Source organism: Cebus imitator, unplaced genomic scaffold (assembly GCF_001604975.1).
Source record: "Cebus imitator isolate Cc_AM_T3 unplaced genomic scaffold, Cebus_imitator-1.0 Scaffold690, whole genome shotgun sequence".
Taxonomy (NCBI): Eukaryota; Metazoa; Chordata; class Mammalia; order Primates; family Cebidae; genus Cebus; species Cebus imitator.
Window position 1 is genome coordinate 162,837 of NW_016108005.1, and position 13,011 is coordinate 175,847.

Below are 13,011 nucleotides of genomic sequence, written 5' to 3' on the forward strand. Positions count from 1 at the left end.
GGCACATGCCTGTAATCCCAGCTACTCAGGAGGCTGAGGCAGGAGAATCACTTGAACCTGGGAGGCAGAGGTTGCAGTGAGCTGAGATCATGTCACTGCACTCCAGCCTGGTGACAGAGCGAGACTGTTTACAAAAAAAAGGGATAAAGGAAAAGATCTTTAATTTCTAGTCCTGCCATCCCCTGCATGTTCTTCCCACAGGCACCTCCTTCACACATGCGTTCTGTAACCCACCGCTTTGTCTGATTGATTGGCAGGTTCCATTTTTCTCTTGTCCCAGCTGTGTGGACAGTGCCACACGCCCTCCTGGACAACAACGGCTCTTGCGTGCATTTTCCAGTGTTTCTTTTGTCAGAGAGGCCAGCAGAGCCGTGGTTCTTCCAGAACCAGCCCTGAGCTGAGTGAGGAGCACCTGGGAGAGATGGTGAAGATGACAAAGTCCAAAACTTTCCAAGCGTATCTGCCGAACTGTCACCGAACGTACAGCTGCATCCACTGCAGAGCACACCTGGCCAATCATGACGAGCTCATCTCCAAGGCAAGTGACATGCCAACAGATGGCACAGGCTGGGCGCCATGGCTCATGCCTATAATCCCAGCACTTTGGGAGGCCAAGGCAGACGGATCATGAGGGTCAGGAGTTCAAAACCAGCCTGAGCAACATGATGAAACCCTGTCTCTATTAAAAATACCAAAAAAAAAAAAAAAATCAGTCAGGCATGGTGGCATGTGACTATAATCCCAACTACTCAGGAGGCTGAAGCAGAATTGCTTGAACCCAGAAGGCTGAGGTTGCAGTGAGCTGAGATCTCACCACTGCACTCCAGCCTGGGTGACAGAGCAACATTGTCTCAAAAAAAAAAAAAAAAAAAAATTGATGGCGCAATGATTATTTGTCATTGTGGTACCTACTTAGTGGATGAATATTTAAGCAATACATGACCTCCTGAGTCTCCTGTGTCCTGAAAGTCTAGAGCCTTCAAGGCAGCATTGGTGAGTGTTTTGTGCATGATTAATCATGGCTACACCATGATCACAGATGTGATCCCGGCATTGGTGGATGGGTTTCCAGGGCCAGGCAGCTGGGACTCCCAGGAATTAGGAGGGGCAAGATGAATCACTTGTTTCTCAGAGCAGAAAACCAGAGAGGACTGAATGAGCAAAAGTTAAGTCTAGAAAATCTGTGGAAATTAATAAGGGTATTAAGAAATTTTAAAAACTCAGCGTGGTTAAGAACAAAAGGGGTTGTTCAGGAAAATGCCCGAGAGGGTGTGGCTGTTTTGGGAAGGTCTGTGGGAACCTGAGTGAGGCTCCGGCTGGTCTGTGACACATGAGCAGCCTTGAAGATAGAAATAAGATCCCCCAGCCCCTCCTTACTGCACTGGGCTCCTTATTAGCAGTGTCAAACAGCTGTGAATATTTAAAGAGGCCAAACATCACAGAGGAGCTGATGCTCACTCAGGCAATGAGTGTTCTCCACTGATCTCGGGTCATGATCTCACCCATTCTTAGTCATGAGCTTCCCTCATCCTCAGGTCACCATCTCCCCCATCCTCAAACATCATGACCCCCTTATTCATCCTCCTGGGGCACATGAACCTGCTGCTACTTTGGAAACAAAGTTCGTCAGGAAGTTTTGTTTTCTCCTTTTCAGGAATCTTCTTCTTTTATAGGTATTTTATTTATTTATTTATTTATTTATTATTTATTTATTTATTTATTTATTTAGAGAGACAGGGTTTTACCATGTTGCCCAGGCTGGTCTTATTCTCCTGGCCTCAAGTAATCCTCCTGCCTTGGCCTCCCAAAGTGCAGGGATTATAGGTGTGAGCCACCAATCTCAGCCAGGAATTTCTTAGGTTTCCTGTTTAACTCAATAAGAACACTTACCTGCTTGTAGTGTTGCTAGGTAACAGTGAGAGGCTCCTCATTTCTGTTCATCATCTGAGATCGAAACTGTTAAATGAGGCAGTTTCTGCCCTCTCATTGTCTCTGGGGCTCCTGTGTGCACTGGGAAGTGTGAGGTGAGAAGTGGAGGGAGCCAGGCACCGTTTCCTCGGTGTTTTCTGAGGCAGACTCTGTGGTAATCAGGTGGTGAGAGGTGAAGCTGCTCTGGGCCTGCAGGTAGGGGCAGTGAAGCTTGTGGCCTTGGGGAGCCTGGTGGACAACCTGTGTGTTGGCCATGACCTAAGCAGGTGACATGAGCACTGAGCAGGCGGTCAGTGTCGGCCCCATGCAAGGTTTTGTTTCGAAAGGATGCCAGGTTTGTTCATCACTACGTGGCCAAAAGGAATTTAAGATGCTTCTGTTGAAGAGCCTGGAGGTCACTGAGCTGTTTTAAAAACTGTATCAAAAGCAGAAGCCTAGCTGGGCATGGTGGCTCACCCCTGTAATTCCAGCACTTTGGAAGGCCAAGGCAGGTGGATCACTTAAGGTCAGGAGTTCAAGACCAGCCTGACCAAACAGCCTGGCGAAACACCATCTCTACTGAAAATACAAAAACAAATTAGCTGGGCATGGTGGCACATGCCTGTAATCCCAGCTATTTGAGAGGCTGAGACATGATACTAGCTTGAATCTGGGAGGCGGAGGTTGCAGTGAGCCGAGACCACACCACTACACTCCAGCCTGGGTGACACGGCAACACTCTGCCTTAACAAAAAAAAAAAAAAAAGCAGAAGCCCGCTTAGAAGTCATTTGGTGCCAAATATGCGCTCTGGATAAAAAAAGTGCCAAGAACTAAGTTCTCCGAGCGCTCAGGCTGCCAGGAGGGATCGGACCTCATGCCTCTGCGGGCGATGGGCTGGGTGAGGCGGCAAGATAACGACTAGAGGAAGCTCTTCTCCTTTCCGTGATTCTTTCAAGGATTCACTGAGACCATGAGAACAGCTGCCACACAGAACAGAATCCAGTACCTGCGAGGTGAGAGGCACTGTCTCTACAGCCTCTGAGTCCATATTTGTCACTAACAAAGGACTCCCTGGCTTGAGGGAGCCTGTTCTTGCTGTAGGCAGCTCTGGTTACTAGAAGGCTCCATCTAGTTAGCAATTCTGATCTGTGGTCCAAATCTGCTATACCACCTGTTAAACGTTTTAATAGATCACAGCTGTGCTCCTCTGTTTACAGAGTAATTAGAACAGGGTCCATATGTCCCCCAAAGCCTAAACTACTTACCTCCTGGCCCTACTTTACAGGAGTTTGCTGGCCTCAACTCTGATAAGACGGCTCTGAATCTGAATCCCAGAACTGCTCCTGTCTCTGAGCTAAACCCTATTTAAAAATAAGAACTTTCAGTAGGTGAGAATTAGGAAATTCAGTCTACAAAACTGAAGACTGATAAGGATGTGGGAAAAGTCTGTAAGATGATTATTAGACTGAATATAGAATGATATTCCTAATCCTAGAAAGCCACTTAAGGGAATACTCATTTTTAAGACTGTATGCTTAAAACATAAGTTTATTTCATGCTCAGTGAAATAAGTGAGATGTCCACCAAGGACAACTGGGGGCTCTGCTTTTTTTTGCTGCTGCTGTTTTTGAGACGGAGTCTCGCTCTGTCGCTCAGACTGAAGTGGTACCAGCTCCGTTCACTGCAACCTCTGCCCCCTGGGTTCAAGCAGTTCTTCTGCCTCAGCCTCCCGAGTACTTGGGATTACAGGTGCCCACCACCACGCTCGGCTAATTTTTGTATTTTTAGTAGAGATGGAGATTCATCATGTTGGCCAGGCTGGTCTTGAACTCCTGACCTCAAGTGATCTGCCCACCTCGGCCTCCCCAGGTGCTGGGATTACAGGCTTAAGCCACCACACCCAGCCTATTTCTACTTTTTAGAGGCAGGGTCTCGCTCTGTTCCCAGGCTGGAGTATAGTTGTGCAATCATGGCTCTCCGAACTCCTGAGCTCCGGCAGTCCTCCTCCCTCAGCCCATTTTTGTTGTCGTTTTTTTTGGTTTTCTAATTATGAACACTGTAACCTGTGGCCATTCTTGTCACATTTCATTATATACTCAAGCTGGTTTATTGTTTACAGTAAATTCTTAGAAGTGGGACTGCTGGGTCCTATAGTATGTGCCCTTTACATTTTGATATTGTCAAATCATGGTTCAGTCAACATTCGTCACAGCCCTTTGCCTTTGTGCTAAGGTTAGGCCAAAAACCCCCAAAAAGGGCCGGGCGAGGTGGTTAACACCAGCCAGTACAAAACCATCTTTGTTTTATACAGAAATATTGCCTTCCTCTTTTGTTTTCAGTGAAACTTAGATATGAAAATCTGCCAATGTATATCATGGATGACATACCCAGTTTCCTTCATGGGAGGGGTATTGAGTGAGCATCTCTTACCAAATAACCTAAGACATTTTTAAATGACAGCCTCCATTATAAACTGTAATGTAAGCCAGGCTATGGGGGCTCACGCCTGTAATCCCAACACTTTTGGAGGCCAGGAGTTTGAGACCAGCCTGGCCAACATGGCAAAACCTCTCTCTAAAATATCCTATCTCTAAAAATACAGAAATTATCTGGGTATGGTGCCGTGTGCCTGTAATTTGTTACTGGAGAGGCTGAGGCAGGAGAATCTCTTGAACCCAGAGGCAGAGGCTGCAGTGAGTCCAGATGGTACCATTCTACTCCAGCCTGGGTGACAGAGTAAGACTCCATTTTTTTTTTATCCCCACCCCCACCTCCAAGACTCCATCTCAAAACAAGTAAAACCCCCAAAAATGTGTGATTTGGTTTCCACTTTATGTTTGAAGTCAGTTGAGACTTGAGACGGGCACTGGAGCAGGCGTTCCCACCTGTTCTGTGAGGGCAAAGGTCATGGGAGGGACCTGAGTACATCAAGGGGTACAGATACCCTGTTCTGGCTCCTTCATGCTCAGTCACCTTAGAATATGTGAATATATCATGAGCTGTTTCTGAGCTCATATTTTCCTGGTGAGATGTCACTGGAAGGGCCTTTTTCTAAGTGAGGGGCTATCTTGTTCTGTGACTTTTTTTTTTTTTTTTTTTAAAGACAATTTCACTTGTTGCCCAGGTGGGAGTGCAGTGGTGCAGTCTTGGCTCACTACAACCTCCTCTTCCTGGGTTCAAATGATTCTCCTGTTTTAGCCACCTAAGTAGCTAGGGTTACAGGCACCCGCCACCATGCCCAGCTAATTTTTGTATTTTTAGTAGAGATGGAGTTTCACCATGTTGGTTAGTCTGGTCTCGATCTCCTGACCTCAGGTGATCTGCCTGCCTTGGCCTCCCAAAGTGCCAGGATTACAGGCATGAGCCACCGTGCCCAGCCATGGCTGTGAATCTTAAAACATTTCAGTGGGAAAGTATGGATACTTCCCACTAATATATGACAGTGACGCATCTGAACTGCTGCACAAGAGGCAGCGAGGAGAGCATTCTGAGGATCTGTGGGTTTTCAGGTAGAGAAAATCTTTCGTGATCCCCACTCAGAACCCCTCTAATCAGGTAGAGCTGTACAAACATATGAAACCATTTAAAACTGATTTTGCCATGATTCCACAATAATAGTCACTTGAAGAATGTTGATGCAGCAGAGTCAGCCACTTCTGGACCGTCTACACTCAAAAACAGCTTGCAGCTTTGTTAAGTGGCTGCTATTACAAGTGGAATTCTGGAGGTGGACACCAGTGTCTGCTCCCAGTGACCCATGCTTGTGCAGCTAACAGAACCCCGGCAGCGGGGCAGGGCTCCGCTGGCTCTGCACAGCACCTCCTTTCCAGAAAGCACTCAGAGCCAATCTCACGGGCTTTCTTCTTCTTTCAGTCCTTTCAGGGGAGCCAGGGACGCGCCTACCTCTTCAATTCCGTGTGAGTATCCTGGCTCAGCCTGGGGGGTGGCGTGGGCCCCCGGAACGGCCCAGATGGCACCTACACAGTGCCCTGTGTAGAATCACCTGGGTCTTTCCGGGTCCTGAAAGGACCCACTGTCCCTCGCCTGGGAGTTTCTGAAAGCTTGCTAAGGATCTTCCCCCCAGCTTGTTCCATCATTCTTTCCCAGTGGCGGGCAGGGCTCGGGGAGAGGTGCGGTGCTGCTCCCTGGCCGGTTCCCTGTTTTGGGGGAACTCCTAGGAGGACAGGGTGGGGCCTGGCCAGGGGTGGGCCGGGCCTCCAGCGCGGTGGCCCCTCTGTCCCCGCAGGGTGAACGTGGGCTGCGGCCCTGCAGAAGAGAGGGTCCTTCTCACTGGGCTGCACGCGGTCGCCGACATCTACTGCGAGAACTGCAAGACCACGCTCGGGTGGAAATATGTGAGTGCCGCCGGCCCTAAGGGATGCTTGTGCCACATGGGGACGTGCGACCGAGCTACACCTCCCCCTGCAGTATGGCTCTTGGTACCAGTCACAGCACTTTCAGAAACTCCAGTTCCTCAGGCGGGGACGGGAGGTCGAGGCTGCAAGTGAGCTATGATCTCACCACTGCACTCCGGCCTGGGTGACAGTGAGACCCCGGCACAAAACAAACAAAAAAAAACCACATTTTCAATCCCCACCACATTTTCAATCCCCGTTTCTTCCTAAGCAGGGCTCTCTGCACACTGATCTGGCCTCCAAAGTCAACAAACCTGGCGCCCCTAGGCCCTGCACCCTCCTGCCCTGCTCCCTCCTCCACTGTATCTGGCAAGTCCTTCTCTCCCCCAGGCCACCTCAGACTCCATGGTTTTGACACTCTGGCTATCTGGTAGATGTTCCCATCCCCCTTCTTTTTTTGAGATGGTCTCCAACTACTACCTCAAGTGAGTCTCAGCCCCCCAAAGTGCTGGCATTACAGGCATGAGCCACACGCCTGGCCTGCCTTCCTTTTTTGGAGGAGGCTTTCCCATTCTGGCTCTGGTGTTCTTTGGGTCCAGGCCGCCTGCTCTCCCTCTTTCCTGAAATTCTGATCATCTCTGGTCTCCCAGATTCCTTGTGAGTTGTGGGAGACCACAGTTCGTACCATGGAAGCAGGTTCCATGAGATAGGCACGCATCCCAGCCCTTCCCCCTGGTCAGTCCCATACCCATTTGTGGGTCCCACTTCCAGAAACCCCTGCCTTTCCTGCATGGCCACCACACTGCATTCCTGCCACAGCTGCACCCACTGCTTCCTGCTGGCACAGGCCCTCCTGTGTCTGCCACACCTGGGGCTGCCGCTTGGGTTGGCAGGACCTGTCTTGGTCGTCTGTGTCCCTGGCACCAGGCCACACTCGGCATAACAAAATGATGAGGATATGTTTGTGGGAGAAAGAACTCTTCCCCAAGAAGGGCCTTCTCGGGCCGGGCGCGGTGGCTCCAGCCTGTAATCCCAGCACTTTGGGAGGCCGAGGCGGGTGGATCACGAGGTCAAGAGATCGAGACCATCCTGGTCAACACGGTGAAACCCCGTCTCTACTAAAAATACAAAAAATTAGCTGGGCATGGTGGCGCGTCCCAGCTACTCAGGAGGCTGAGGCAGGAGAATTGCCTGAACCCAGGAGACGGAGGTTGCGGTGAGCCAAGATCGCGCCATTGCACTCCAGCCTGGGTAACAAGAGCGAAACTCCGTCCCCCCCAAAAAAAAAAAAAAAAGAAGGGCCTTCTCCAGATACCCTGAATTTTTTTGAGAGTCTTGGTCAATCTCAGCTCATTGCAGCTTCGGCCTTCTGGTCTCAAGTGGTCCTCCTACCTCACCCTCCCAAGTAGCTGGACAATTGGCACACCAAACTTAGCCAATTTATTTTTTTATTTTTGTAGAAGAAAATCAAACTATGTTGTGTAAGCTTGTCTCAAACTCCTGTCCTGGCCCCCCAAAGTGCTGGGATTACAGGTGTGCACCACTGTGCCCAGGCCCCAGATGTCTTTGGCTGTCCCTGTACTTGCCTTCACTCTAGTTATGCACGGAATTCCTGGAGTGTAGTCCTCTGCATATCTTCAAGCCTCTTACCCCACAGGTAGTAAATGTCCAGTAAACAGATCTGCACTCACAGTGTCCTACAAGTAATCCCAGCACTTTGGGAGGCTGAGGAGGAATCACTTGAGCCCTGGAGGTCAAGGCTGCAGTGAGCTATGACCCTACACCACTGCACTCCAGCCTGGGCAACAGAGTGAGACCCTATCTCAAAACAAAGGAACGGAAAACCTTTTAGCATATGTGCTGCCCAAGCAAGCACATGAAAACCTTTTAACAACAAATGCAAAGTAACCCTACACTGCCTCAAGGGACTTCTCCCCTGGAACAGACCCTCCCGGCGCTGGGTGAGTAATGGCTCAGGGAACATCTGGGTATAGTTAATAGTACACACTTGGGTTTTGTTGTTGTTTTGGTTTTTTTGCCCAAAGAGTGATGAAATTGAAAGTGAAAACTTCTGTCTTGAAACCTTTGTCTCTTGTTTTTCAAGGAACATGCCTTTGAGAGCAGTCAGAAATACAAGGAAGGAAAATTCATCATTGAGCTTGCTCACATGATCAAAGACAATGGCTGGGAGTAAAGTGAGAACTTTTCCTTCTCCTTCGAATGCTATTTTGTGAAAGAAACTGAATGTAATGGAAACTTAGGAGGATCTGACAGCCTTTCTTGCCCTCTGACCTCAAAGGCTAGTTGCGCATAGCTGTTGACACTCTCAGCCATTTCTGTGGGTAAGGTGTCCCATCTGATCTGTTCTCTTCGTGTACACGGTTGTTTCTGAAAATTTTCAATGAGCTTTTTCAAGTTCTAGAGAAAGAATTAACCAACTGATGACTATCCGCCTAGTTAATACCTTCCTTTTACCTTTGTCTTCAATATAGTTGGGATCTGCTTTTTTTAGGTTCAGTAGGAAACCAAACTGAGTCTTTGAAGACCATCGGGACAGGTTCTCTCTAGATAGCAAGTCTTACCTTTTTTCCTTTTTTAGAGAAAAGGTATTGTAAGCCCACCCTCCACCCTGCTTTTTTTTCTTAAATTCACAGAACTTCAAATTGGCTATTCCTCTTGCAAATGAATTGTTAAAAGTACAGTGTTCATTTAAGAATCTTCCAGAGGCCTCCACTGACATTTTAGATACACTATAGAGAAATATGTCTAGTGGAACATCTTATTTATGCCAATAGATTCCTTATCTAGAAAGCAGGTGAGCTAGTTCTTAGAGAAGGCTGTCCCGGGGGGCTACAGAGGTGCCGTTACTGAGGGGACAGCCTCACAGGGTCTGGTACTGGGGGTTGAGCCCTCAGTGGTGAAGCAGCTTAGGTATCAGGCAGTTACTGAGTGGCTGGTCCATGTCATTAAAGTAACCCACTGGACCGAGTAAAAGTCACATTTAATTTTCTACCCTGGATGTACTTGAAGAAAAAGAATTATTTTTGCATATGAAAGAGTCCAGAACCCACAGGAAAAACTTCAAAACTTGAGATTTGCCAGAATATTTTAAAATTCGCTCAGGAAAGGTTAAAATGACAAGTTTAGCCTTTGTGCATGCAGACGGCTGGCCTGCTGGACACATCACCCCTCCCTGCCTGATGCTGTCCCATGTCACATAAACTGATAGAGGGGCCTGTGGAATTTCCTAAGGCCTGTGTTTCTGCCACATAGTTTATTATAAATTCCAGTCCATCCACCTGCCCTCCACTGGGAGTGGGTACCCCATAAAGGGTTTAGGTCACTTTGCAAAGGATGGAGGCCAAAAGCCACTCCCAGATAAATTTGGTTTTCAACATTTAGTAACTTGTCTCAGAGCAGAGGGCACGCAGGGGGCTGCGGGAGGCAGAGGAGCAGCAGCTAAGAGAGCACTAAGCCTGGACATTTCTCAACCTGGCAAGTGGCTCTGAAGCTGCCTTCAGACAAAGCTAGTCTAAGGGCAAGAGTGTGAGCTGGTAGACAAGAACCTCCTGCCCAGTTTCACACCTGCCCCGACTGTAGCCCCTCCTAAACCCAGACCTGTGGCCCAGGCAGGCATTGGACTGTGCCCACTCAAGTTCATTGCCCACATACAGCATGCCTTTGGGTACTATCTCTTTGCCCAAGCCTCAAAGCCTTGGAATGTGGGAAATGCCACTGCCCTGGTGGGCATAGCCCTGAGATGTGTCAACTCGGCAGGAGCCAGAGGCAGTTCCTTTAAAGCACATCTTCCATTTAGGAAGGTAATCCTTATACTGTCTCGTAAGCCTCCACATCGTGCTGTGGCCCTGCAAGCTGCTTTCTCCCTGCGCTAGCCTCCCCAGCGTGTTTAGGCTGGCCCAGCACATCCCTGTCCTCCTGAGCTCGCGTGCAGCCATCCAGAACCTGGGAGTCACTGCAGGCTGCCGGGTCTCACTGCCATGGTCTCAAGCCTTGAAGAGGCTCCACCCATGAGCTGGCACATGAAGTTAGCAACACCTGTGGCTTCAGTCCATTGTTTTGAGACTAAGAGGCTGAAAGACACCTTCCCAGCCAGAGGAAGGAGTTCACTGAAAACTTAGCTTAAACTGACCCTTCCCTTCGAGTCTTCATTCCTTTCCCATGTGGGAACCCAGCCTCAGATGCCTCGGGGACTAGGGAAACAGTTGGGGGGCTCGTGCCAGTGTGAGGACAGCAAGGTCCTGAGTGACTCAAGATGCTTCACTTACATTGAAGAATCTTCTAAAACTCTTCCAACCGATTTTTGTATATACTAAAATTCTATTTAAAGCTTTTCTATGTTTTGGGCGAGTTTACTGCTCCTTCTATTTGAGCACTTTGGTTTTTGTATTGTCTTTTGTGATGGCACTGATTGATTGATTGAACATTTTTTACTGGTAGTCTTATGACTTTTTTTTTTTGTAACATATACCAACAAAACTTTTATCACTTTTTTTGTTGGTCTTCTGCAAAATACAAGCTCCTTTTTAAACCAAATGAACTGACCATGAGCTGGCTTCAGGGGAAGTGCTATTCATAAGACCATATCCACCACCATCTTACATTCCTAAACAATAGCATCTGGGACTTTAAAATCCTCCTTGAGAACAGGGAGGTGATGTCAGGGTTATAAATGGATTTAAATGAAACACTAGTATGTCTGACACACTCCATTTGCTTTAGGAATGTGGTTTAGTGTTTTATACACAGTATTTTTATACCTTAATGCTTATTCTTTATGGTATCTGTCAGATAATAGAATCAGAAATAAGAATCTTCCCAAAAATCCAAGTGGTTTTAATATCTAGAAAACTACAAATTAAGCTCTAAAACTACAGAAATGTAAACCCTCGCTTGCCCAAAGGTCCTTGGGGGCCTATCCTCTGCCCCAGGGGCAGACAGCCCTGAAGCCCTTCCTGCACCTGCAGACCACTGGTGAGACTGAAAGGTCACCCACGGCAGCTTCATGGAGCAAAACTGCCGAGCCCAAGCATGGGGCCTTCAGCCTCCTCTGTCCTCTGGCCACACTGCCAGCCCTTGGTCCTTATCTGTGTGAGGTTTACGAATAAAGCTTCTGATGTCAAATGTTTAAATTGTCCCCTCAGTGGATGAGGCCATGACCTGATCCAGAAGGCTGAGCTCAGGCTCTCTGTGGTGCCACCGAGAGCAGAGGGCTGTCTTGGGGTCTTGGAGCTCTGGAGCCAAGGGCGGCCTGGTCATACCTCTCTGCCCCCACCATCGGGGATTTGAGTGTGGCCAGAGAATAGAGTCAGGGCCCTTCCAAACCTCCTTCTCCCTCCCTGCCCTCCACCCTCACACATACCTCAGGCACTGGCTCAGGCCTACAGGTGTGTAGACCCCTGGGTGGTCACTGTCCTACTGCACCCCTCCTGTGCAGGCCCAGCTTGGTGTCTGAGCCTCTTACAAGCGAGTTACTGCCAGGCTGGACCAGGCCTCACTGAGGGCAGTGCCTGGCAGGAGGCATGGCGGGCGTCAGAAGTCACTCTAGAGCCCAGTCACAAGCAGAGCGGCTGGAGAGGCAGTGGAGCGAGCCAGGTTGCAGTCCTTGTTCTCAGCACGATGAAAGGCCAGGGGCTGGTGTGCAGCAGGGTGACAAGGGGCAGACAGGCCTCCAGCAGTCATCGAACAGCCTATGGCAGTGGACAGGGAGGCAGATGAGGTGCTACCTGACATCCAGGGAGACAAAGGGCTCAGCCCTGCAGCCTCATCAGTGATGAGAAAAGGAATGGCAGAGGTACAGCCTGGAAGTTGCTGACAGGTTCAAGATGATTTGGGGTGATGAAAATGAGAAAACCAAGAACAAGGCCTAAGTTAGGATTTAGTGTTAAGATCTAGAAGGGGGGCGGTGGCCTCAGGACAACACAGAACCCAAGAGGCGAGCATCAGGCGAGGAGCGCCCCTGACATCAGAGAACAGTGACATAGGCTGAAGACAGAGGAAAAAGCCAGCCAGGGGCGCATTTAACAGAAAAATGGGGGGTCAAAGGAGGGATAGTTCAGTTAGGAGATGCTAATATAGCTGGCCCAAGGCCATCAGAGTCTGTCACAGGAGGAGCAGAGTCGTGGAGCCGAATGTCTGGTCCTCAGGGCAAGGCCCCCTTCTCAGTGGGAGGGCAGGGAGAGGGTCAGCCACTTGTTCTCATGGCTGTAGACATTGGCCTCAACCAGTGTGGGTCCCCTGAAGATTCTGAGGGGGCAGAGAGAAGCCAGGCAGGCTTGGGATGAAGCCCAGGTGCTACGTGGCCAGAGCAGGTGCCTCGGGCCCCAAGAGCAGGAAAGGTGTTTAAAAGTAACATCAATGGCGCAATCCAGCACGGGCCATCAGAAGCCCCTAAGGTTTTGCCAAAACAGACTGAGGAGCCCACCCTGCAGAGGTTTAGGCTCAGAAGACCCAGGGTCTGAAAACTTGTCCCAGGTGATGGCATTAGTCAGGGGACCACATTCATTGTATAAATAGGCAGTCCCTGAGAAGATGACAGAAGAAGAGGTAAGAAAACCAGAGTTACAGCTGGGTGTGGTGATGCATGCTTGTACTCCTAGCTACTTGGGAGGCTGAGGCAGGAGGATCACTTGAGCCCAGGAGGTCAAGGCTGCAGTGAGCCATGATCACACCACTGCACTACAGCCTCGGCAACAGAGCAAGACCCTGTCTTAAAAACAGAATCTGGAG

General features: G+C 49.2%; 2 protein-coding genes across 2 annotated transcripts in view; one reads left to right on the forward strand and one right to left on the reverse strand.

Annotated features, from left to right (window-relative positions):
• Window positions 1–11,410, forward strand: part of YPEL1 (yippee like 1) — a 36,463-nt gene extending 25,053 nt beyond the window's left edge. The window contains exons 2-5 of the mRNA XM_017518615.2: window positions 258–538; window positions 5,783–5,826; window positions 6,156–6,264; window positions 8,369–11,410. Coding sequence (XP_017374104.1) covers window positions 422–538; window positions 5,783–5,826; window positions 6,156–6,264; window positions 8,369–8,458 — 360 coding nt within the window. The 5' untranslated portion in view covers window positions 258–421 and the 3' untranslated portion in view covers window positions 8,459–11,410. The remainder of the gene's footprint in view (window positions 1–257; window positions 539–5,782; window positions 5,827–6,155; window positions 6,265–8,368) is intronic.
• A 480-nt stretch (window positions 11,411–11,890) lies between these two features.
• PPIL2 (peptidylprolyl isomerase like 2) overlaps window positions 11,891–13,011 on the reverse strand; it is a 24,910-nt gene continuing 23,789 nt past the window's right edge. The window contains exon 18 of the mRNA XM_017518611.2: window positions 11,891–11,972. The gene's annotated coding sequence lies outside the window, so the exon portion shown is untranslated. The remainder of the gene's footprint in view (window positions 11,973–13,011) is intronic.